Here is a 25,186-nt window from a genome sequence, read left to right on the forward strand (position 1 = left end):
GAACTGACTGCGCAGCCCCGGGATGCGGAAGAGCCCAGTTCTGACCCAGCTCTTCCCTCCAGCCAGAAGCCCACCCCCCGCTGGAGCCTGGCACAGAGGCTCTGCACTGGGAATCCTCCCCCCAGCGTGCAGACCCCAAATTCACTTGCAGATGGTTTGCCAGTGTTAGCCAATGCTTTAATAAAGAAACAACATACAGAGAGCAGCTGTCCCAGCACACACACACACGCCCTCCAGCCCCGGCTCCCGCCCAGGTCCTCGGACCCCCGTGCTCTCCCCTCACTGTGGTCACTCAGGCCCAGCCTGTCCTGCCCTCCCCTCGAGGGATCTGGCCTCCATCCTGCAGACACACCCAGTCCCCTCTGCTCGCCCAAGCAGGAGGCTCGCTGCCATCCTGTTCCGTGACTTAGCTTGGGCCTGGGAGGCTGAATGCCCCCTTCTTGCCCCCTCACTCCCCTCTCCCTGGGGCTCTGGGCACTGCCAGCATCGTCCATCCTCTGGGACTGCCTCCCCAGGCCAGTGCGGTGTGAGGAATGAACCTTCGAGGATCTGCCTTCATCCCAAGGCTGTGGGGCCGGGCTGGGCCATCCCAGGGGGTGTCAGGGCTCAGAGCTAGATTCTGCAAGACACAGAGGACCAGGATCCCAGCTCGTCATCCTGAAGGTCAACGTGACACCGCAGGGGGTCAGGCCTGGGGGCTCTGCCACGGGCGTGTGGGTTCAGATCCACAGCCATCACGTGCTCTCCAACTTTGGGCAAAGTTCTTCCCTGGCCCCTTGGGTTACCGTAACCTCCCCCAAACGATAGGTGTGCACACGAGCTGGGTACTTTGAAATGTTCCTTTCCTGGGTTGAAAGGGCCATTGCTGCACAAACGTCAATCCCAATTAATTAAAAATGTTTAGGAGTTACTTCTTTTTTTTAACTATTCAAAATATAAGATGCTCTTGGGGACTAACACAATATAAAATAAAAATTAAAAACATAAAAGAAATGTACTCTAACAATTAAAAAAAAAAAAGATGCTAGTTTTCTTATTAACACACATTATTTGCTTTACTGAAAAAGGGAATTACCCATGAGAGAACTAGGGTGGCCTTGGGGCACTAGGTGTCCCTCTCTGGACATATTTATGAAGGTGCAACTCAGAACAAGCCTCTTTCTCTCTCATTCAAAATGGGTCGCAAGGCCATTCTGGGAAGCTTCGGTGGGTGGCACGTAGCCCCTCAAAGCCAAGAGCTGCTCACCAGTGATCTAGCCCACTGCGATGGGCAAAGCAAGGCCCCAGGAGAGCCGGAGATAGAGGTTAAATAACGGAGTTCATGGAGAGCCAGGCGGAGAGCCGCGCTGTCCTGACTCCAGCCCACCCCTCTAGAAGGGGACGGGCCCCGTGAGGACTCCCTGAAGGCAGCCGGAACTGCGTCTCTGGCTCTCCTCCCCCCTCCCCCCCTCCCCCCTCCCCGCCAGCTCACCCCCCTGTCGGGTAGCGCCTCACCCACGACGATGAGGGTGGCGGTGCTGACGGCCTGGCCCAGTGTGTTCTCGGCCACCGCCTTGTACTTGCCACCGTCCTCGGCCGAGACGCTGGGGATGACCAGGGAGCACACGCCCAGCAGGTCGGTGCTGTACACGGCGGGGTCGCCCGCCAGGCTCTGGTCGTCCTTGAACCAGGTGACGCGGGGCGGCGGCCAGCCCTGCACGGCGCAGGTCATACAGCACTCACAGCCCAGGGGCAGCGTGCGGGGCCGCAGGCCCACCAGGAAGCGGGGCTTCTGGCTCAGGTGGGGCTCCTGGTAGCTGGGAGCCTTCACCGTGTCCCTGTCTGCGGTGGAAACCGGCAGGCGAGCGAGGAGGGTCAGAAAGAGAGAAGGGCTGCGGCGAGTCCCAAGCTCCTGGTGAACCCGGGCACCGCCTGGACCTTCCTGCCATGTCTCACCTGCAAACTTGGCCCCAAGGCTGCTCCACTCATTCTTTATCCTTTTCTTAAAATGATTTTTGGACTTTTTTTTTTCTGTACTACAAGCTAACACACACTCAGTGTGGACAAATTGGAACATACAAGAAATCAAAAGGAGGAGGAATCAAAACCAAGCACAACCAATTAGCTACCGATGACCGCAGCTAGCATTTTGGTGTGGAAACTTTCAGACATTTTTCTACTTTAGAAACTCGTGAAAGTGAGAAAACGAGCATCTGATTTATGGCCTGCTTTTTCTGGCATCTGCTTTGAAGGTTCGCATCTATTTGACTGTAAAAGACTCTGTTTTCGGAGAAGCACTGGTCTCTGTCTACCTTTTCGCCTGCCACTGACTTGAGAGGCCACCCAGGACCCGCAGACAGCCCCGGCTCCTCGCGCTCTCCCCGCGGAAGAAGCGGGACCCACCCTGAATCGGAGACGCGGAGGACACGGGGGCCGGTGGGCGGGACGGGAGGTGGGAAGAGCGATGGGCCGGCGGCTGTCCCCGCCCTCGCAGCCTCCGTCCCCGCCCTCCCAGCCTCCGTCCCCGCCGCTCTCCGCGCGGAGCTCACCTGGCGGCTGCCGCGGGACGACCCAGGGGTGGCGCGTGTCCGAGGGCTCGCTGGCGCCCAGCTCGTTCTTGGCCACCACGCGGAAGTGGTACTTGTGGCCCGGGAGGGCGTCCACCAGGGTGAAGCGGCAGGTGTGCAGGCGCTCGGCCGCGGGGCGCCAGGGCGCGTGCGCAGAGGAGCGCGTCAGCACCGTGTAGTGCAGCGGGGCGGCCCTCCCATCGGCCTCGTCCGGGGACGGCACCCACTCGACGATCACCGAGCCCAGCGCGCCCTCCCGCAGGAGGATGGGCCCCGGGGCCCGTGGGCGCGCTGCGGGGACAGAGGGGTCAGGCTGGAGCCGGAAGTGCTCCACCTGGCCCTGCCCAGGGCCCTGAGTCTTTCCAAGTCCCCAAGTCCCGCCCGTGGTCCCCACTTCTTCCAGGGCCCTGGAGACACGGTCTCGCCAGGCAGGGGGCTGGAGCCAGAGAGAACTGGGCCAGTTCTGCAGTTACTGCTAGAGGGTGGGAAACCTCCAAAAAGACTCATTTTAATTCACTTTGTCTTGTAAGTAAAATGACACAGGAACAGAATGGGGGCTTCCATAAGGCCAAGTTACAGAGCTCCCGCTGTTAGTTGTGCATCATTTCTGTGTTTCAGAAACCCTTCCGGGGCTGGGGCTGGGGCTGGGGGAGACCACCTTTATCCCAGGGGAGGACCACAGACAATTCTTGCCACCGCTCTTTGGAGTGATGTGATGGTGGTGACTGTCACTGCTCACTGACCCGAAACGAGGGACAACAGAGGTCCGGGGAGGGCTGTGCTCAACTGTCCCCAGCACCCCCCCGCCTCCCCCCCCCCCAGAGAAGGACAGTGATACCCACCCCCTCCCCGGCCCCTCCTCCTTTCTCCCTTCGGGCGCATAACAAGGGTCAGGGTGTGGTCATGGGCACACCCAGGCGGGTGGAATCCCGGAGACCTGTGACCAGGCACTGGGGAGCGGCCCACCAGGCTCTGGGGAGCGGCCCAGCCGTGTCCAGCCCCAGCCCGGGCCTGCCTCACCTGCCACCCTGAGGCGGAAGCTATAGGTGGCCTCCTCCCCCCTCGGGCTCCTCAGCACCACAGTGTAGAGGCCGCTGTCAGCGAGGCTGGCAGCGGGGACCAGGAGCTGGGTGAGGCCGTCCTTGACGGAGGTCACGCTTCTTTTAGGCAAGGGCAAGCCACCCTTTAGCCAGGTCACTTCCGGCATGGAGGCGGCCTGGGACACAGAGGAAGGAGAGGTCAGAGGGGAGTTTTGTGGAAGCGATGGCTTTGAGCTGGGCTGAAGTGTACGTGTGAGAAGAGCATCCTGAGAGGAGCGTCCGGGTAGAGCCATGGTGGGAGCAGGGGTGGGGGGCAAGGAGAGGAGGCTGCAAAGGGGGTGTTTGCAAACACGTTAAGGGCCCTGCACATCACACCCGTACAGACACCTGCGTCTCGCCTGTGTCTCTGTGAGCCACGAACTGCTGTTGTAAGGTTTAACCAGGAATTAGATTTGGATTCACGGGGCTGGGGGAGCGAGGGCGGGTGGGAGTGGGGAGGACTCGTGGGAGGGGAGTGCTGACCACCCTGGTGCCCAGGCTGGGGTGCCAAGGGGGGGTATGACTTGGGGGGTCCCTGCAATAGTCCAGGAGGGAGAGTATGGTGGCCTGACCCTGACCAGGGTGGGAGGACCAGTCCAGCTGCCTGATGGCTGCACCACCAGCTCCGTTGAGACCCTCAGCTCTGGGCGTCAGAGGCACCTGGGGATGCTAAAAGTGACCTACCTCACAGGCTTGTCTGGGGACCCAAGAAGTTAACGACACGAACAGGGCCCAACACAGAGCAAACACTTGGCGTGTCTTAAATATTTTTGTCATCATTATCATCGTCATGATTATGGTCTAATAGTTAAGAATATGTAATTTAGAGTTAGATCTGGGTTTGAGTCTGACTCCACCACCTATGAGCTTCCCACGCAGATGATGATGATTTTAACAACAACAACAATAATAATACTACATACTGGGTACTTGCCATGTGCCCAGGACTATCTATGTGCTTTCAAGTATTAATTCCTTAAATCCTCAGAACAACCCTTTGAGATAAGTTACTATTAATACCCTCTCTTGACAGATGAGGACATCGGAACACAGAGAGGTTAAGATATGTGTCCAAAGTCAAACAGCTAGTGAGCCATGAGGTCAGAATTTGAATCCAGGCACCTGTGCTTCTAACTACAATGGCTGCTGTACTACGCGTACAGAGACAGGTGGGGCTGCTTGAGGTCGCCCTGAGTCAAACACAGGCTGCGTACTCTCACAACAGACATTCTGAAGTCAAGGGGCATCACCCCGCTGCAGGCACCCTTCCCAGACTTGAGGTGGAGAAGTGGGGGGAGGGGGTGCGGGTTTAGAGGTGCAGTGCCGAAAGCTACCACCAGAGGGCGCCGTGGACAGGAGCAGAGTGGCCACCCAGCTTCCAGGGGAGGGCTGTCCCTGCCAGGAGGACACCCCCCTCCCCTTCTCTATGCAGCCTGATTTCCAGCACAAGCGCAGGTCCCTGACTAGGGGCCAAAAAGGAACCGGGAAGAAAGGAGGCCCACAGGGCTGAGACTGCCTGCTGCAGCCCAGTAGATGTGCTCACCTCAAAGTGGACAGGCACACGAACCGTGTCCCCAGCTCTGACCGTCAGCAAGTCCTTCGTGCTGGCGTCCATGAGGAACTTGGGACAGACTGGAACACACGGGGTGGCCTGTCACCTCCCTCTGCATTTGGGCCCCAGCCCTGGGCACCAACCAGGCAGGGCTGCAGGGGGACTAGACGCTAGGCCAGCCCAGTGATGCTGAAACCCCATTGGACATCGGACAGGGGGCCCTGCAGAAACTGGAGAGGGGGCTGGAGGGGAATCCCGGGGGGAGCCGCAGGGCTGGGGGAGGGGGGAGCGGGATGGGGGCTGAGAAAGGGCAGCCGTCAGGGGCAGCCTTAGGGTCAGGCTGGAACGGAGGGGGATGGTGAGAAACTAGCCCAACTCTTGTATTTTGCAGATGAAACAACTACCCATCTGAGGCAGGAAGTGGCCCCAGAGCCCAGGATTTGGGGCAGAGCCAGGATGGGCTCTGGGTTCCGGCCAAAGACTCAGGGTGATTTTCTTTGTATGTCTCCCTTATCATCACAAGGACAGCTGGGGTCTGTTGGGATGGCCCAGTGTCAGCTTGGGCCAAAGACAGGTCAGCTGCTCCAGCAGTTAACGCCCCCGGGGAAAGACAGCCCACCTTCCGGTAACAGGGATGGGGGCATCTTCTGCATTGACGTGAACTCGGGAGCTGAGGGGCAGCCGGCCTTCTCAGGCCGCGCTGGGGTGGCAGCAAAGAATTCCGGAGCGAGCCTGGGCTTTGGGGTCAGTCACCTGGCTTGCACCCGGGCTCTGCTGCATACCAGTGGTAAGGCCCAGGGCAGTGTACCCCTGACCTCGGTTTCCTTATCTGTAAATTGGGGATAGTATTGACCTCGTAGGATTTTCATGAGTTACAATGAAAATGCATTTCTGAAAGGGCCAGCCTAGCCCAGTGCCCCGCTCTTACTAGGTGCCCAATACGTGACACTTCACTAAGCTGGGGAGGGGGTGGGGGGGGGGTGTCCCGGCTCAGCTAGCGCATGCGTGCAGCTCAGAGGCCCTCCCCAGGAAGGGCCTGGACTGGAGGAGGGAGGTAGACTCACCACTGACGGGCATGGCTTGCACCACCGTGTCCAGGGCAGTGGGCGGGCCTCGGCCCCCGTCATTCACGGCTGTCACCCGCACGAAGTAGGCCTCCCGAGGCCGCAGCCCCTTGACCGTGTAGGTAGTGCCCGGCACGGGGCCTGCGTGGCACGGACTCCACTGCAGGCTGGCTGAGTCGCCCAGCTCCACCGCATAGCCCAGCGCTTCGTCCCCGTCCTGAGGGTCCGGTTGGGCCCAGCGCAGGGTGATGCTGGTGTGCGACGTGTCCGTGACCCGGAGATCCCTCACGGGCCCGGGGGGTCCTGCCCAGGCACCACGGGCTGTCAGGAGCGGCGTCACCTCTCCTGAGGGAGGCCCCTCGGTGGCCACTCACTGGTTTTCCGTGGGCGGCTGGGGATTGCTTCCACTTAGGGGTCCGCCTCCAGGCTTCGCTAAAGCACCTGCCTGGACCCAAACCCTTACTCTACCCCGGACTCTTCCTCAGTCTGCACCACCCATCCCAGCTCGCCTCCTCCGGGAAGCCTCCCCCGACCCCTTCCACCCACTCGCCAACCCGCCAACCCCCTTCCCCTAACTGTCCTTCCGTAATTCCCCCAATCTGCTGTTTTCATCGATGAGTCCTTAGGTTCCAACATCCCTGAAGACTAGAATTCTCTTTTTGTTGTGAGCATTAAGCTCCTAGTCAAGTACTTAGTCCATACTATGTGCTTTTTACCTGTAAAATGGGAACAATAACAGCACAGGCCCACCCACCCACGAGGGTTTCAGAACAAAGGTGTGAGGTATGTAAAGGGCTCTGTAGACTGCACAGCGGTCCAGGGCTCTGGCCTCCAAACCTGGGGAACCACCTGGGGGCAATCCCTGGGCACCCAGCCCCCCAGACTCCCTGTGTCTCTCCAGGCCCCACTGCCACTTCCCCAGGCCCCGGCTGACACGGAAGGACGCCCCTGGCCGATCCACAAGGGCCAGGAACGTGCTGCTCCCCCAAGGCTTGTCACCAGCGGGCTCATGAGGGTAAGAGCTCAGAAGAGGCGCACAGAGCCGCTGTAGGCCGTGGAGGGATGCTTTGACAGGTGTTTCATGGAAAAGGTATTCTCTGCTTGAATTTGGGAAATTTGGATCAAACAAAGCAGGGCAGGTTTCTCTTCTGAAGGGCTTGGAAATGTCCTAGGCTGCCTGTCGTGGACACGTGGACCACAGGTAATGCTGCTCTAGACCGGAAGTGTCCCAAGGATGCACCTGGTTCCTGACGCAATGCCAGCCCCCCGCAGGTGAGGATGAACAGAGGCTCGCTGGATGGAGAACTGATGGTGAGGCCCCCCTGTGACCACCCCCTCCCTGCAGGGATGATGCCCCCTCACTGCGGGGAGTGGATGCTTACAGGATGGGACCAGGTGAGTGGGCTGACCTGGGGAAGGACTCTCCCAATCCCCATCTCTGGCTCCTGGGCCTGTCTGGTCTCAGTGTAGGACCGTAAGCCTCCAGGGGCCCCTAAGTTTTGCCTCGCCCTCAGGGCCTTTCGACCTTTATCCCCCAGCCATCCTGATGTCTCCTTCGGGACTGCCCCGGCCTGCTCACGCCACTGCCACCACCCTCTCCCGGGTTGGCGCTCCGCTTACTCATGGGGTCCCGAGCAAAGACGGCATCCGATGGGGGCCCAGGCTCCCCGGGGCCAGAGGGGGCCACGGCTGTGACCCGGAACTCGTACTGACAGCCCTGCCTCAGGTCCAGCACCGTCCACTTCTTCTCTGTGGGAAGCCCACCCACGTGAGTCCCGCCTGATGGGGCCGGGCGATGCCTGGACGAGACCAGCCTGGCCCTACACCTCCCTGCCCCCCAGCCCCCAGCCGGCTATGACTCGTCCTCTCCAAGCGGAGAAGTGTGCTGCTCAGGGTCTCAGGGTCCGAATCCCTGTCTGGTTCTGCCACTAACTTGCTGGGAAGTCTCGGGCAAGTGCCTTCATGGCTCTGGTTCCCTCTGCCTTAGAGCTGCTGTCCTATTTAAATAAAACGGAACCACTCAGCAGTGTAGGTACAGAAGGTGTCCTCAGTCCATGGCCCTCTTTCCAGAGACGGGAGGCCGGGGCTCCGGGGGGCACAGCCTGGCACTCGGCACCGCCTGCCTGGAGCTCTGAACCCCTCTTTCTCCTACTAGCCTGGGCTTGGGCTTTTCTGAGTTTGTTCTGGGCTCAGAAAGCAGTTTCTTGGAATCTACTCAGGGGGCGGGGGCACTTCTCCTGTCGTCGTATGGATGAGAAAGCTCACGTTAGAGAGAAACGTGAGCTGCTGGCGCGTGAGACTTCTGTTAAACCAGACTTTGGGCCAGTTCTTTGTTTGGGGAAGGGGCGGGGTTGGGGGGAGGGCACTGCCCTGTGTGTCGAAGGACATGCAGTAGCATCTCAGCCCCTTCACGTGAGAGGCCACCCCCATCTTCCCCCTGCAGTGTGACAGCCCCAAATTGCTGGATGTTGCCAAATGCCCCCGGAGGTAAACCACCACCAGTGAGACCCTCGCGCTAAAGTGATCTGGCTTGATGCTGCCACAGCACCTCGGGCCGGGGGTCCAGGGAGGCTCTGGAGGCCAGGACGATGCAGACCACCCCCAGGCTGCTCACCAGGCACCGGCTGCTGGTTCACTGCCACCCAGGTGTTCCTTCCCTTCTTGCGCTTCTCGATCAGGTAGCCCAGGATGTGGGCACTGCCCGGGCCCCGAGGTGCCGTCCATGACAGAGTGATGCTTTGGCTGGAGGCCGACAGGATGACTGGTGGGGGAGGGGGCCCGGGCAGAACTGGGGGCAGAGAGGGTGCTGGTCAGTCAGGGGCTGGGAGAGGCGCCAGCTCCCGGGGGGGTCCTGGTGGAGGAGCGGGCATCTGGGGCCAGCCACATGCTATCCCTTCTTTGGGGTGTCAGGGGCCTGAGCCAGCCTGAAGTTTGGGGGCAAGAGTGATGGAAACAGGGAAGCACTGTGCCCCGGGGACTAGAGCCAGCCCTGAGGCCCCTCAGCCCTGAGGCCCTGGGAGATGCTCCAGATGGAGGACAATGCCAGTCCGTCCCAGGGGCCTGAGACAGCGGCTCTGCCGGTCCCCCCCCAGTCCCCCAGAGCCACAGCTGGAGAAGACCCCGCACATCCTGCTTGCTGATCTGGCCGCCGGGTCCCAGAGAAGCTGGGGTGAGGCTCTCACGGTGCTCTCGAAGGGCCTCGAGACCCCCAGGGTGTTGGCTGGTGGCCCCCGGTCTCTGGGCACAGTGGGGAGCCCGGCACGTCCCCTCCCTGGCCCCAGGCTGTCCTCTCACCCTCGGGAGCCACCAGCACCTCCTCGGACGCCAGGGCCTCCCCAGGCCCCTCCGCGGTCACGGCCCGCACGCGGAAGCTGTACTTCTTGCCCTGCTCCGCCTGGGCATCTGTGAAGGTGGTGCTGTCCGCAGGGGGCTCGCCCACCTTCAGCCAAGTGCTGAGGCCAGCCTGCCGCCTCTCCACCACGTAACGCTGCAGGGCCTGGCCCCCGTCGTCCCTTGGGGGCCGCCAGCGGAGGCAGACGCCGGCCCCGTGGCTGTCCTGCACCTCCAGGGGGCCCTGTGGGGGCTGAGGCTTGTCTGGGGACCCCCGAGAGGAGCAGGAGGAGAAGGAGGGTCAGAGGAGCCGCCGGGGAGGGGCGCTGGGCTCCCCTCATCAGCAGACGAGCCTGCCCGGGGCTGGAAGTCCTGGGTGGGTGTCACCTCGTGACGTCCCTGGTCTCCACCCCCGACATGCACACCCGCTGGAAGGTGACACAGAATGCACCGGCCCCGAGCCCAGATGGGCACTGCCTTCGGGCCACAGGCAGTCCCACCTCGCTGGCACAACTCAGGTCTGGGGGCCATCACCCACCGCAGCGACACCCCTAGGGCCTGGTGTGTCAGCTGCAGAGACGCGTGTCTCGTCTCCCCGCAGTGGGAGCCCAGCCCTTTATTTGTCTAAACTGCTCCTTCCAAACCAGTCTGAGGAGGGGCGAGGACAGCTAGGGGTAGGTTTGGATCTTAAACAGCATGCACGTGAGGGTTAATACCAGGGACACCCCCCCACCCCGGGCCTGCCCCGCTGCCAGGGGGGGCTCAGCGGGGCCGGGGACAGGGCTGGGGACAGGCCAGCACCTAGGACTCGCAGGGTGAGCTCGGCCTGCACGGAGCCGCCCTTGCTCCTCAGGGTCACGCTGTACTGGCCGCAGTCCTTCCTGCCGGCGCTGGGGAGGCACAGCCGCGTGAAGCTCTCCCCCACCGCCACCTGGGCCCCTCTGCCGTTGTCGCCGGCCACCTCGGCCCCGTCCTTGCTCCAGGTGGCCTGGACCGGGAGGCAGCTCTGGAAGCGGACCTTCATGGTCACTGGCTTCCCCGCCTTGACCACCAGCGGCTCCCTCAGCTTCGCTGTCACGTCGGGAGCGATGACCGGGGGGTCTGGGGAGAGGACAGGGCACGAGGAGTGAAAGACAGTGGGCACCGGGCACCTGGGGGGCGGGGAAGGAAGGGCCCAGAGACAGAGCCCCCTCCCCGCCTCGTGAGGACGGGCAGGTGGGACCCAGGGGCTTCATCTGCCCCAGGACAGACGGGGCCGGACCTCTCTGAGGACATGCTGACGGGAATGGGGAGCGTGTGGGTTGCTTTTTAAAGCCATCCCCTCGACCGAGGGTGAGACTCGACACGGGCTGCAGGCTGGCGACACGTCCAGGCGTTCAGCAGTGGCGTGTGTCGCCGGCCAAGAGCCCGCCTGGCGGGAAAGGGCAGGGCCGGGCCTCACCGTGGACGGTCAGCGTGGCCTCGCTCTGCTGGTCGCCGGCTACAAAGCTGTACCTCCCGGCCTGGGTCCCCTCCGCGTGGGCAATGAGGACCCTGTGCGCCAGCCCGTCCTGCTCGAAGGCGACTCCGTCCTGGGCGCTGAGCTGGGAACGAGGCCACAGAGGACCGGTCACCGCCCCGTCCAGCTCCTCCCACCGCGGGCCAGGGCCTTTCCTAAGGCAACTGCGGGAATGAACCGAACGCTCCTTGTGCGCTCGGCTGGAGCCAGTCACCCCCTTCAGTGTCTCATTAACTGTCCACGACCTGTGAAGTGGGCACCACTGTTAGCCCATTTTACAGGCGAGGAAAGCAGAGGCCACGTCCGCGGTGAACGACCGCACTGGGGTCAGCCCGGTCCAGTGGACGCCAAGGCCCTGCTCCAGAGCCCTTGGCTACCCGCTGCTGAGATGACAGCTAAAGGGTCGAGGGCTGTTCAGGGAGCCGAGAGCCCGTCTGGCTGGGCCGAGGAGGCGCCCCCACCCCGTACCGGCCTTGAAGGACGGCAGACTTCCAGAGGTGCTGGGGCAGGAAAGCAGTTTGGATGTGGAGGGAGGGCCAGGGGCATGTACAGGGAGGGGTGAGTGGGAGACACGCCCACTTTAAAAATCCGGTTTTATTTCACGCGCACCAAGTTGTCGGCCCTTTAAACTTCTCGCAGAGTCGGTGCGTTGGTACAAGGAAGAGTGAAAAATCTTTCTACTCCTCTCCCGCTTCACTCATCCCGCCCCGCAAACCGCTTGGTAAGGAGGGGGTGGAGGGAGGTACCTTGACCCCATCCTTAAACCAGGCTCCGGGTCCCAGGTCGCTGGTGAGGGTGCAGGAGAGCACGACAGCCTCCCCGCGCTGCACCTCCAGGTCAGCCAGGCCCTGGGAGAAGTGGCCTGTAGGGCCTGGAGAGGCACGGGGGAGTGTGGAGGACGGGCGCCCAGGATCCCCCTGCCGCCCAGCCTCCCACCGTACCCCGGGAGGCCCCACGTCCTGCCAGCGAGGCCAGTACCCCGGGAGGCCACACGTCCTGCCAGCGAGGCCGGTACCCCGGGAGGCCCCACGTCCTGCCAGCGAGGCCAGTACCCCGGGAGGCCACACGTCCTGCCAGCGAGGCCAGTACCCCGGGAGGCCCCACGTCCTGCCAGCGAGGCCAGACCGTCCGGTTTTCTCCGCAGGGCCCAGGCTGGTGCAGGGGATCTGGGGGGCCAGGGAGATGAGGGGCCCTTGAGTCACACAGGGCGATGTCTGGGGGACCCACAGCGAGGTAGTTCAACAAGTCCAGTGCTTTGGGCACAGGGCGTCAAGACAGATACCGGGAGGGCTCCGAGCCCCGTGCAGCCCGCATCCCACCCACACAAGGAGGAAGAGTTTGCCTCCTGAATTGGGAAGAGATCCCTGGAAATGGGGGTCGCTGATAGCAACAGACTCCTGGGTCTGGGAACGGCCCAGTCACCCCAGTGTCCAGGGAGCCCCCCTTGGCTCCTGCCTTGAGCCAGGACAGCTGAGAGGCACTTACCTCGGGCCTCCTCGGAGAAACCGCCAGCGCCAGGCTTGTGTCTGGATCCGGGACTCCGGGTGGCGTCCGTCCTCTGGCCGTGGACGTCTGACCCGCCCTCTTTGCCGGCTTTCCCGCTGCCAGGACGGCTGGGGGGCTTCCCTGGGCACCCCCCGTCCTCTCCTCCAGGCGGTTCCCCCAGGTCTCTGGCCTTGTCTGCTCCCCATCTCTGTGCTGCTCCCACCTCGACCCTGGACCACGTCTGAGTCCTGTTCCTGTACGGGCCGAGCCTCCTTTCTGACCTGCCAGACTCCTTTAGGGCCCCTGGACGTCGGGCCCTACCATCCTTAGCCTCCGGGGACTCCTGCTCCCTCAGGAAGCCCCTTCCTCCCCTCTGTCCTGTGCCCCGCTGAGAGCCAGGCCCCTGGGTCCCCTGTGACCCGTCTCCAGAGTCTTTTCTGCCAAAGGGACCATCTAGGCCCTCCCAGGCTCCCTGACGTCCCGAATCCCCAGGCCTCTGGGTGGAGCCATTCTCCCTCCCAGCAGAAGTCCCCTTACCCGGGACACCTGAGTCCCCTGGGCCGCTAGCCCTGCTCCTTCCAAGACCTGAAGCTTTGCCATCCAGGAACCCTGGGCTTTGCCCCCCACCGGCCTCCTCTCTGCCTGGAGCCCCGTCCCCGCCCCACGAGGCTTGTGGCCCTTCATGGGTCCCCCCAAAAGTAGCATCTTCCTCCTGCAGGGAGCTTGAAGCCCTGGAGCCTGGGGGCCGGTCCCTGGCACCTGTGCTGTCTTGGCCAGACCCCTGGTCTTCCCAGCCTGGGCCCCAAGCATGGCTTTCTCCGCGCCCACCGGCAGACCCTGACATGGATCTGCCCCTTTCCCCGGGCATCCGGCTGCTGTCCAGACCCTGGCCTGTACCTGCTGAGCCCCCCAACCCTGCCCCCATCCTCCCGCCACCCAGCTGTGCAGCCCCGGAGCCCTGAGGTGCCAACGCCCCCTGGCCAGCCGCTGGACCCCTGTCTGCTGCCCCTGGACCTGCTTCCCAGAAGGCCTGGTCATGTCCGGATTCCCAAGCAGCTGTCCCTGCCCAGGTCTCATCCTGCGCTGCCCGCCGACCGTCAGGAATCCCAGAAGCCCTCACACCCGCTGCGTGGCCTGCAGACCCTCCCTCCCCACTGGGAGCCCCTCTGTGCCCAGGGGACCCTGGGAGCCCAGAGCTACCTTGCCACCCTCTGATGCCTGACTTTCCATCCGAGCCAACAGCCCCCCATGCCTCAGGGGTGCCTGGGGGTCCAGAGCCCCCCAAACCACTCCTGGAGCCCTGCCCATCTGAAAGCATCTGAGGGCCTCCGTGGATCCCCAGGAGCCCTGGGCCCCTGGGCCCGTCCCCGTATGCGGTACCGTCTGCGGTGCCAGGTCTCGCAGCCATCCCGGAGCCCAGCCCAGCACCTGCCCCTCCCACGAGCCCCGTCCCTCTGCCCCTCTCCGGACCATCCTTGGGACCTGTGCCACCGTAAGACCCCTCTGAGGCTGCCCAGTGTACTGACCCATGTGCCATGGCTTCCTGGCCTCCGGGTCCACCCTCACCTCCCACTCCAGATGGCGAGCCTGTCCCTCCAAACCTCCCTGCACCATCTCTGCAGCCCATCTCAGCCCCTGGCCGCATCTCCCCAGATCCTCCTGCGGCTCCCCTACACCCTACCTCACTCCCTGACTCCATTCCCTTAGTATCCCTCAAACCGTCCCTGTAACCTGCCTCACCCCCTGAACCAGTTCCTCCAGAACCCCCTGACTCATCCTTGTTACCAGCCTTAGCCCATGACCCCACTTCCCCAGAAACCCTTAAACCGTCCCTGTAACCTGCCTCACCCCCTGAACCAGTTCCTCCAGAACCCCCTAAATCGCCCCTATAACCAGCCTTAGCCCCTGAACCAATTCCTCCAAGGCCTCCTGAACCATCTCTAAAGCCTGCCTCACCCCTTGGCTCCATCGCCCCAGGCTCAAGACCCCTCGACCCCCCTCCGTAAACTGATCTGCTTCCGGTGGGCAGAGGCCCTGCAGCTCCTGATCCATCCCCAAAGCCCAGCACTTTACCAGACTCATCAGCCCCCGGGCTCTCAGAGGCCACCCCCGCGTGAGGAGCTGGTGCCTGGGGGCCCCAGGTAGCATCCCCATAACTGGCTCCGTCTCCAGAGGCCCCAGCACCAAGGCCCCTGGCTCCATCCGCATCTCGCACTTTGCCCGCTGCCCTCAGAGACCCTGAAGCCCCAGAGCCATCTTCATGGCCTCCTTCTCCAGAAGCCCCCAGAGCCCCCGGGGCTCTGAAGCCCCCGTAAGCCCCAGTCTGACCCCAAGGCCCTATTCTCCCCGAGCCCCCTGGTTCTGCCCCTGTGTGTCCCTCCCCAACAGTCTCCACTGCGGCCGAGGCCCTGAGGCCACCTCGCCCCACAGACCCCGCTGTCCCCGGACTCCCCAGACCGCCATCAGGATGATGCCTTCCCGCAGGGCCGGTATCCCCCCAGCCTCTGGATGCCCCGCCGGCCTCTGCACACATCCCGGCGTCACCCACGGGCCCTCCATCAGGGCCGCCCAAGCCACCCTTGGGACGAGCAAGTCCCTCAGACGCCCTTCCGGCAGGACCACAACCATCTCTGTTTCCAGACCACATCCCCCCGGGCACCTCTGAGCCGTGCCTGTCACCACCCCCTTCCTCAGGCTCTGTTCCCCCAAGCGCCCCAGAGGCGACTCGGCCACCAGCACGACCAGACCCCACGGCTCCCGGCCTCCCTGAGCCATCACTGTAACCAGCGCCGTATTCAAGGCCTGCTCCCCTGGGGTCCCCGAAGCCATCACCAAATCTAGACTCTGTCGCCCCCGAGCCTCCTGCGCCATCCCCATGGCCCATCTCACCTCCGGGTCCTTTCTCCCTGGAGCTCCGTGGCCCATCCCAGAAATCTGGCTCAGACCCCATGGCCCCTGCACCTCTGAACCCATCCGTGTCTCCCAGTGTCCCACCAGGGCCCGAAGGCCCTCTTAGCCTGTGGCTTCTGGCATCCACGCCCCGACCAGACCCCATCAGCCCAGCCACCTGGGTGCCTCCCTCACCCCCTTGCCCCCCACCAGACCCCAGCACTCCAGGCCCACAGTGGGCCCCGGATTTGCTGGGGCTGGACCGTGTGTCATTCCAAGGGCCTGGGCCCTCAGACCCTATTCTGCCCGCCTCCCCTGTTCCCCTCTGCCCGGCTGTCCAGGCTCGGGAATCCTGGGGGCTGCTGGAGCCATCCTCTGCCTCGCTGAAGGTCCCCGCCGTCTCCGGGCCCTCCCTTCCCCTGAGCCCTTGTGGGCCCCTTTCCCAGCCCCCGGGACCCCCTGGGCCTCCAGGGCTAGTTTTGTAGCCCCTTCGCCCATCCCCAGACCCCCGTGGGCCTCCATCACCTGCCTCCTGCAGTGAAGACCCAGCTTTGGCTTCAGGACCCCCGTGCCCCAGGGGGATGTTCCCGCCACCAGATATCGGTGGCTCCTGGAAGTCCTTGCATTCAGAGGTCTGTCCTGGAGACTCCCCTGACCCCAAGGAGCACCTCCAGTCCCCATGGGCAGCATCACTACCTTTCCGAGAGCCCCAGGACTCAGGGCCCCTGCCTGCCACGGAGCTACAACCTCTTCCTCTGGAAGGCTCCAGGGCCCCCGGAGCTCCCACCCTGCGGCGGCCCCTGGTGTCCCCCAGGCCGGTCCCGCTGCCCCGCGCTGCCCCTGCCACTCCTCTCCCCCTTTCCCCACTCAGACCAGCCTCTCCCCCCACCTCATCCAGGCTCTGCCCCTGCAAAATCTCCATCCCCTCCCCTTCTGACCGACACCCCACATGACCAGCCTGGGATCCCTGCGGGGCCCGCTCTCTGGTCCCAGGTCCCAGCTGAGCGTCCCAGGGCTGTTCCTGGCTGAGTCTGGGCAGCCAACTGCTGGGGTCCTCTCCATGCCCCTTCCCTGCCCCACTGTGCCCCAGCCCTCCAGCCTGAGGACGCCGGGACCCAGCCTTCCTGCCTCCTGCCGTCCCAGAGCATCCATCCCCCTCGCTGTTGCTGCTACGACCTTGCTGTTGGTCCCCTTCGAGGCCCAGCCCTGATTCTAGGCCCTCCCCTAAGCCCCCTGGAAGGCTCCTGTCCCTGCGTCCCTCTCCATGGAGCTGATTTTCACCAAGAGGAGTGACTCTGCCCCCTTCTTCCAGAAAGCCCTTTCTTGCCGGTCTGGGGCCCCAGGCTGAGTCGGCCGCCTCCTCGTCCCCCATCCAAGTGTAGCCGTGCCCACCCAGGCCACTTCTGTCTGGGCCGGCTGTGAGCCCAGAAGCCAGCCCGTCCCCCTGGAGGGAGCTCCCTGTAGGGTCCTGCTCTCTGAGTCTCCCCCCGTCGTCACGGATGCTCCTGGAATCTTCTGGGCTCTGGGCTCGTTGTACCTGCTGCTGGTGGTCAGCGCTCACGGTCAGAAGGCTTTTATCCTTCCCAGCTTTGGTGAGAGGTCACGCCCCCAGAGAAAGACAAGAGAAAAGACCTGTGAACTCAGGCCAAGGCGCCTCTCGGACCCCAGCGGCTTTGCCTGACCCTCAGTTTCCCAAGCAGGGAAACAAGCCGACCATCTCCAGAGGAAGCCAGAATGTGGCAGCTCATTGGTGGATAAATCCCATCATCACCTCCCCCAGTCCTGTGTCCGAGGCCACCCCAGTTTGCTAGGTGGTTCATGAGGAGTTTTAGAGAAAATACAGAAGTCAAAAGCCATTTGCCATGAGCAGGTGGCTGGTTTTTAAAAAAATCTACTTGCCCTACTGCCTGCCTTACAAATGTCCAATTTACAGTTTCCTAGGATCACCTTGAACCCAGAACCCTAGAGGTGTTTAAGGGTGTTCTTTGGCCTGACCCAGGGGCTCCTCATCCATAGTGGACCTGGGCCACTGTCCCAAGCCCTGTCCAGGACCTTAGGGCCATCTTGGATCTGTGCCCAATGGAGCAGATGCCACTAGGAGGGCTGGGCTGGCCGTGAAGGGCCTGCACTGCAGGCATCAAGAAGAGATCCAAGGGGCCTTCCTCCCGCCCTCCTGGGCCCTGAGGTCTCGCCACCGCGGCAGGGGCGGGGAAAGACTGGGTGGGGGGCCCACTCACCTTCAACCGCCAGCCAGGCGCTGGAGGCGTGGAGCTTGGCGCCGAGGGAGTAGAGGCCCACGTCTGAGAAACAGGCCCTTCTCACCAGAAGCTGGTGGGTCAGCCCATCAGTGGACACGAGCACCTCGTATCTGTCACTCCGCCGGAGCGGCCGGGGCCGGAAACGCCAGGTGGCGCTGGGGCAGGGGCCAGAGACAGTGCCCTCGAGGACCGCATCGCCCTGCTCCTCACAGCGGGCACCAGCCAGCGGGACCACCACCCGGGGCAGGACGGCTGCCGGGGAGCAGGACACAGTGTGACCCGACGCCGGGGGCTGGGAGCTCAGCGAGCCCGGCTCAGGCCAGCTTAGCCACAGCTCCCTGTCACCTTGGACAGGTCACTCCTTACCCCAGGTATCAGTTTCCCCACATAAAGTGAGGAGTTATAATTAGGTTGTGAACAGTCAGCCTCGGGCTCTGGAATTCTGGAATTCTAAATCTGACCGCTCTGTCTGGGGGCAAGTAGGTACAGAAAGGGAACCAACAGGCTGGGCACAGAGCTTTATGCCTGCCGTCTGATGAATCCTCGTGACCACCTCCAAGGCAGGCGTTATTATTTCCCTTTTGCAGGTGAGAACACTGAGGCTTTACAAGTTGTATGGCTTGCCCAGCTAAGACGTGGTCCAGAGAGAATTCACAGCCCGGTCTGGCTGACCCCAGAGCCCTGCCCCCTTCCCCGTCCACCACACCAGGCCAGCTGGAGGTCTACCCCCTCCTTCTTCTTCAACCTTGACTTAGCCTCGTTCTCTATGACTTACCTGCCCGCCCCAAGCCTCTCCTCCCTCCAACGTCCTTTGAGCTCTCAGGTGCTGGGGCAGGGATAGGGAGGCTGGCAGTGGGAAGGGACAGAGCTTGATGAGAGGGGAAGGGACAGTCCCGGTGGGGTGTGGGCATGGGAGGCAGGGAGGGGAGGGGTCTGCCCAGGGCAGGAGCGTGCCGACCTGGTGGAGATTCTTGCTGGGGGGTCGTGGGAGGGGAGGACCTGCATCAGAGAGGAGGCCGTAGAATTGGGCAGATCTGATCTGAGAGTGAGTGCACGCTATGGACAGCCTGCGAGCGAGGCGAGGGCCAGGTGCCCTACGTCTGGGACCCTCAGTGGAGCCCAGCCCAGCACCAGGAGGACACAGACCTCGGACCAAGATTTTGAAAAGGGATCATCGTAATTTAACCATTTGGGTACACGTTCCTCTCCCCAGCTGAGAGGGGGGCCATGTCACGTTCACCTACCCCCCGCAAGGGAACCGGAATGGGCCTCCCCCACTCAGACCTCGGCAGGGCAGACCACTCACCGCTGGCCTCCAGGTCCGTGGAGGAGACTGCGGCATCCTGCACCCTGACCCGGTAAATGCCAGCATCCTCCGGCCGCAGGTCTCGGATCTGGAACTGGTAGTGCTTCCCCAGATGCTGCAGGCAGTGCTTGGTCCGGTTGTCAAAGCCCCAGGGGGCCATCTCGCCCTCCTGAGGCCAGGAGAGAAAGAGGGGGGTCCAGGGCCTCAGTGGGTCCACAGCACCTCCTGCCCCCATCCTGCTTGCCGACGACCGGCCGTGTTCCCCACTGGCCCCGGCACCGAACAACACCAACACCGCTGGACGATAAAGGGGTAGGGCGGAGAGGGGCAGGGTGGAGGCCCAGAGCACGTGGTGGAGGGAAAGAAATGCTCTAGGAATATCCATGGCTCTTACCAGGTTGTAAATGATCTGCTGAGATTACGCAAGAGACACCCGAGGTTGCTGAGCCAGCCCTGCGGCAGGTGGAACAGAGCTCCTACCCGAGCGGGGCAGGGAAAGAGCAGGGGTGGCCGGGCCCCCAGGCATTCATTCATGAGGAACCGGAGTACTACCAGCGACGGATGCACACACCCACCTTAGCCAAGCCCTGGAACGGCTGGCTACTTGCTGAAAACAGACGGTCCCTGCTCTACAAGGGTTTGGCTTGTGATTTTTTTTTGACTCTACAATGGTGCGAAGGCGATGCACACTGAGTGCAAAGTGTACCCGGAATTTTGAATTTTGGTCTTTCCCAGGCTAGTGCCGGGCAGTACAGCCCCAGCTCCCGACAGCCCGCCGTCATGCCATCACCGACACACTGAGAACCATTCTGTACCAGACAGCCACCTGCTTTTCACTTTCGGGACAGTATTCAATCCCTTACAGGAGATACGCAACACTTTATGCTAAAATAGGCTTTCTGTGAGATAAGTTTGCCCAACTCTAGGCTAATACAAGTCTTCTGAGCATGTTTAAGGAGGGCTGGGTTGACCTATGATGTTCAGTAGGTTAGGTGTATTCAATGTATTTTCTTTTTTTAATTTTATTTATTTTATTTTTGGCTGCGTTAGGTCTTCGTTGCTGAGCACGGGCTTTCTCTAGTTGCGGCGAGCGGGGGCTACTCTTGGTTGCGGTGCGCGGGTTTCTCATTGCGGTGGCTTCTCTTGTGGATGACAGGCTCTAGGTGCATAGGCTTCAGTAGCTGTGGCGCACGGGCTTAGTTGCTCCACGGCACGTGCGATCTTCCCGGACCAGGGGTCAAACCCGTGTCCCCTGCAATGCCAGGCGTATTCTTAACCACTGTGCCACCAGGGAAGCCCTCAATGTATTTTCGTCTTACGATATTTTCAACTTACAAGGGGTTTATCGGGACGTAATTCCATCATAGGTCGAGGAAGATCCGTATTAACGGTAGCTAACACTTAGCTGCCTGATGTGGGCCAGGCGCTGTTTTAGGTGCTCGGACACATCAGTGAATAAAACAAAGATTCCTGCCCTCAGGGAACTAAAGTTCTACGGGGAGACAGAGAAATAATAAGCATCATAAATAAGTAAATGATATAATGTTTGTTAGAAAGAGATAGAATGGGGGGGGGTGGAGAGAAAGGAGTATGTGGGTCCAGGAGCCGGATGGGGCTGGGGACAGGCGGGCCGGGGAGTCACTGGGGGGCAGCAGTTAGCCATGTGGATGAGGGGCAGAGCACGGGCAGACAGAGGGAGCAGGGAGCAAAGGAACGGGGGGGAGCCGGGGGTGAGGGGGGAGCGGGGCGAGCAAGAGCAGGGTAGCCAGGGGGAGGACAAGCAGAGAAGCAAATCGCGCGCCATCTCATTTATCATTTCAACACGCCAGGAGACAGGTCCTGTGTTATCCTCATGTCACAAATGAGGCAACCAAGGCACAGAGAAAGTAAGCACCTTTCCTGCGGTCACACAGCCAGGAACTGGTGGAGCCAGGATGAGTCTGACCACAGGACAGTGTGATGCTTTGCTGCCACCCCTTGCAGCACCCCTCTCCAGGCACAGACCCTACCACCACCTGGTTGATGTGTAATTACTCCTGGAGTCCTTGCAGGGGTGTGTCTGGAGAGAGAGCTCAGAGGAGAGGGGTGCACTTCTCAGAACCCTCTTTTGACCCCGTGCCCTGGCTGGAGAGCCTGACCGCTCGGTGATAGGTCAGAGGCCTCCCTGGACTGTCTTCACCAGGGTTTGAGCTGACCCCAAGCAAAGCAGGAACTCCACGGGAGGCAGGGCTCATCACCTGTGTACTCGGTTGCTCGCACAGTTCCTCCCCCCAGGACCAGCAGCAATCCTGCCAAGAGCCCCACCTCGATGGCCCCTCCAGCCTCACCTTATACAGGTAAAGCTTGTTCTCAGAACTCTTGAGATCCAGCTCCAGGTCAAACGTTGCGACCCCCTCCTTGTTGACCTCGATGTGTCTCAGGTTGGAGCTGGCGTCGATGTACTGGGGAAGACGAACCAGCCAAGGGAGCCCTCTAGCACTCTCTACAGGGCTCCAAACCCTCAGATCACAGCCCCCAGCAGCCCCGCCCCGCATGCACCTGCCCGGTTTACAGCTGGGAGGCTGGGTCCTGTGTCAAGGCAGGTGGAAGAGCCCAGAGGGGGGAAGCTGGGCCCCTGGATGGGAGGCTGGATGAACCACCTTCGTGCTGATAACATGCTATTTTCAAGGTAATGCAAACGAGTTGTTTTGTGTTTCCAGAAGAAAAATTAGACTTTTACTATGGCTAGGTTAGACCCAGGGAAGAACTTCCCAGTTCTCTTCCCAGTTTGTAAGAGGCTGGAATTCCCTTCCCTGGAAAAGCCTTTAGAAATAAGACAGGTAGCCGGGGTCGGGTGGTGATGACGGGCAATGCTGATGTTGACGCTGACGGGCTGACCTGAACGGAGCCTTTACTAGGCTAAGCGCTTTAAGTACACGTCTCGCTCAACCTCTCAGTAACCCTACAGGTAGGTATGCCTGTAACACCCATTTCACAAGTAAGGAAACCGAGACCCAGAGGCCCTAACTTTTCCAAAGCCCCGGATTTTAGTAAGTATCAGAGCCAGGCTTCAAAGCCACGACGTGGGTCCTTGGCGGACCCCCCGCTGGGGGCTGGTCTAGGGCCGCCCCTCCCCCATGCCAGCTCCAGGTGTGAGCCCCTCCCCCCAGGCACCGCGGCCGGGGCGGTGTGTGTGCGGGGCGGGGCGGGGCGGGGCGGGGCGGGGCGGTGTGTGCGCGGGGCGGGGGGGAGGCAGGGTGCCGGCGCCAGCTTCTCCTCCCGCGCCTTGCGCACCTGCGGCAGCCGGCGCCGCATTCCGCGGAAGTCCACGATGCCCTGCTTGAGGCAGGTCTGCTCGTGGTCCTTCCGGTCCGCGTCATCAGTAGCGGCCACATCTCCTCCTGGTCCACCTTCTTCTCGAGGGCGGGAGGCGGGGCCCTGGGGAGCGGGCTGGGCAGGTCAGGGGCCAGGGGAGCCCGGGAGCTGGCGTCTGGAGGAGGGATGGGGAACTGCCCTCTCTGCGCTGGAGGAAAGAGTCACAGAGACTGACCACTGTCGGGCCTGCAGGGACTCAGAGTTGGGCAGGCGTGGGCCTCGCCCCACAGCTCCAAGTTCCCGGGGGAAACTCTGCTCCTAACAACTTGTCTTGCAGGTTTCAGAGCAGGGTGTCTTTGGGGGGAAATGGTTCCGTTGTTCTAAAATTTTTTTTAGATCGCTGTTCTAGTGGAGCACCCCATTTTACAAAATCAGGTAAATCAGGACCTAGAGAGGGGAGATGATTCACTGGAGGATACAGAGGAGTGCCGGGTCCAGAGCTCCTGGTAACGCCCATCAGCCACCAGAAGTCGAGCTCCCCTGCGGGTATTGGGGGTGGCGGCGAGGACCGAGCCCAGCTTGCAGCAGGGGGGCCTCCAGACCCCCCACGGACAGGCCCAGACCCACCTCTTCTTCAGCATCTTCCGAAGTCCATCAGCCCCTTCCTGAGGTCTAGAAAAGGAACAGGGATGAAGCCCCAGTCCCAGGTGGGATTCCACGGGGCTAAGGCAGGCTTTTCTGTAGGAAGCGGGTGGGGTGAGGAGGAGCTGGAAGGAGGGCCTGCAGTCCATGGCTGACCAACGAACCTTTGCAGGGGCATCTCCTGTGGGCTGGTGAGGACCCGTGAAGCATCCTGGAGGGCTTGACCAGGTGGGGAGCACCCATCCCCCAAAGACACCAAGGAGATTTCGGACAACCTTCTCCCTACCTTCCTGGGGTTCCTTGTGCCTCTTCCGATTCTTCTGAAAGCCAACTGGACCATCGGGAGGAGAGGAGGGGGTTTATGTGGACAGACAGGGAGAGAAGCAAGACACACTGATGGTCTTTGGAAACCGGCTGAGCCCAGGCCCTGGCTGCCTCACTTCCCTCTAAGGCTGGCAGCTGCCCAGTAAGAGGGAGAAGAGGGAGAGAGGGGCTGAGGGTCCGTCCACCATAAGCTCGGATGCCCCAGAGTATGACCGAGGGGGTGCCGACCTGATCACCATCTCATGTGGGAGCGGCCTACTCACAGGGCTGCAGGGCCGGGGGGTGGCATGAATGGGGGGAGTGACCACAAACTGAACGGCATCTAAAAAGGCAGCTGCCCTTTTCCCCCCACCTGAGAGCTGCCATTTCAGGGCACAGGCCTGATGGCAACAAATACGTGCTCTGGGGAGGCTGGGAGGCTGACCACTCGCCTTCCCATCTTCTCTTGCCGCCGGGAGTGGTGGCCACGTGACACCGTTCTGGGCAGTGTGATGGAAACACGTCTCCAAGGAGTGTCTGAGGAAGCTTCTGCTTGCTTGCTTCCTTTTTTAGATTGCATTTTCACATTTTTGTAAAGCAAGTGAAATAAATGAATATTCAAAATAATAATCTCATTTCAAAATCCTATTTTGCCTCAGGTTACCCATCTGATTTTTGCACTGGTTCCCTTGAGGGGACAAGTTACATCCGCCTCCGTCTCCAAGAGGAAGTTCTCTAACTTAGTCTTCCTAAAACCTTGAAACTTTTACTAAAGAACAAAGAAGAATTTGCATTGTACAGAACGATATGAATTTCATGCTCCTTTCCTTGCAAATAGTATCTGCTGAAGCAGTATCTATTTTTACAGTTGTAAGATTCTTTTTTTTATTGAAGTATAGTTGATTTCCAATATTATGTTAGCTTTTGCCTTCTTGACAAAAGGGCCAGATATATCCACGGCCACTTCCTCCCCCTCTTCCTGCCTGAATAGGGGTTGAGTTTGGGTCTGCAGCAGACACCCTACGAGGATGGGTGGTAACCCTGCCCCTAAGGGTGGCAGAGCCGTGGGACGGGAAGAGTCTGGCTCTCCAGCGACAGCCCCAAGCTGTGGTTGGAGTCCTGGACGCCACCCAGGACTTGTCATCGTGGACGTAAGGAAGTGGCTTTGTTTCTTGGGCCACTTGGAGGAGGGTTTTCTGTTACTTGCGGGCAAAAGCATAACCCATTGAGAGACGAGATCTGCTTTCCAACAGACATTTACCTTCGATTAATTTAAAATTTCAGAAACACTGAGCAAACCGAAACAGAGCATGTCTGAGGAAGGATTTGGCCTTTGTGTTACCTGTTTGTCTCCCCTGACGCAGATTTGTACAAAACAGCCTGAGGCCAAGAGGAGAAAACAAAGCCCCCTGAGTGAGTTAGCAGAAGATCACGACTAGAAACCGACTTTCAGGGCCTGACCTCGCTCCTCAGGGCCGAGAGGATATCACCCAGCACACCTGCAGGGGGCACCCGCGGGCGTGAGCCTCCCCAAGCACTGGCAGAAGCAGCACACGTGCAGTGGAAGAAGCCCAGGGCTCTGCACCCGGCGGGGCTGCGGCCTCCGTGGTCCCCCCACCCAGCATCGGGGCCTCATTCCCCTCAAGGCTCTCCCATGCCCTGAGCCTCAAGGGCTGGGCTGGGGGGTGGGGGGGAAGCCCGCCTTCAATGACCGTGAGCCTCCCGAGCACGTGGCCTCCCCGTACGTGTTCACTGCTGTGCAGCGGTGCAGGTCTGTGTCCTGGCTGGTCAGCTTATTGATCTGCAGAGAGGCCGAGGGCCGGGGAACAGGGGAAGGGAACTAGCCTTCCCCTCCCTCCGTTCACTGGACGTGATGAGGCTATAAGGACGCACAAGACACACTCGTAGTCCTCACGAGCTCCCAGGGTTCCTCAGGGAAG

General features: G+C 61.4%; 1 protein-coding gene across 1 annotated transcript; it reads right to left on the bottom strand.

The window, feature by feature from the left end:
* Window positions 1–155: 155 nt before the first annotated feature.
* Window positions 156–22,369, bottom strand: IGFN1 (immunoglobulin like and fibronectin type III domain containing 1). Its single transcript, XM_082398260.1, has 17 exons — window positions 22,281–22,369; window positions 21,335–21,448; window positions 19,008–19,176; window positions 17,681–17,953; window positions 12,555–17,030; window positions 11,816–11,940; window positions 11,013–11,154; window positions 10,373–10,672; window positions 9,536–9,835; window positions 8,856–9,029; window positions 7,862–7,990; window positions 6,242–6,544; window positions 5,169–5,257; window positions 3,567–3,762; window positions 2,529–2,837; window positions 1,495–1,821; window positions 156–619 (listed from the first exon to the last, which is right to left on the bottom strand). The coding sequence occupies exons 1-17, from the start codon at window positions 22,299–22,301 to the stop codon at window positions 600–602; spliced, it is 7,467 nt and encodes a 2,488-aa protein (XP_082254386.1). The 5' UTR covers window positions 22,302–22,369; the 3' UTR covers window positions 156–599.
* Between the last annotated feature and the right edge of the window lie 2,817 nt (window positions 22,370–25,186).

This window comes from Balaenoptera borealis, assembly GCF_965194805.1.
Source record: "Balaenoptera borealis genome assembly, chromosome: 1".
Classification (NCBI taxonomy): Eukaryota; Metazoa; Chordata; class Mammalia; order Artiodactyla; family Balaenopteridae; genus Balaenoptera; species Balaenoptera borealis.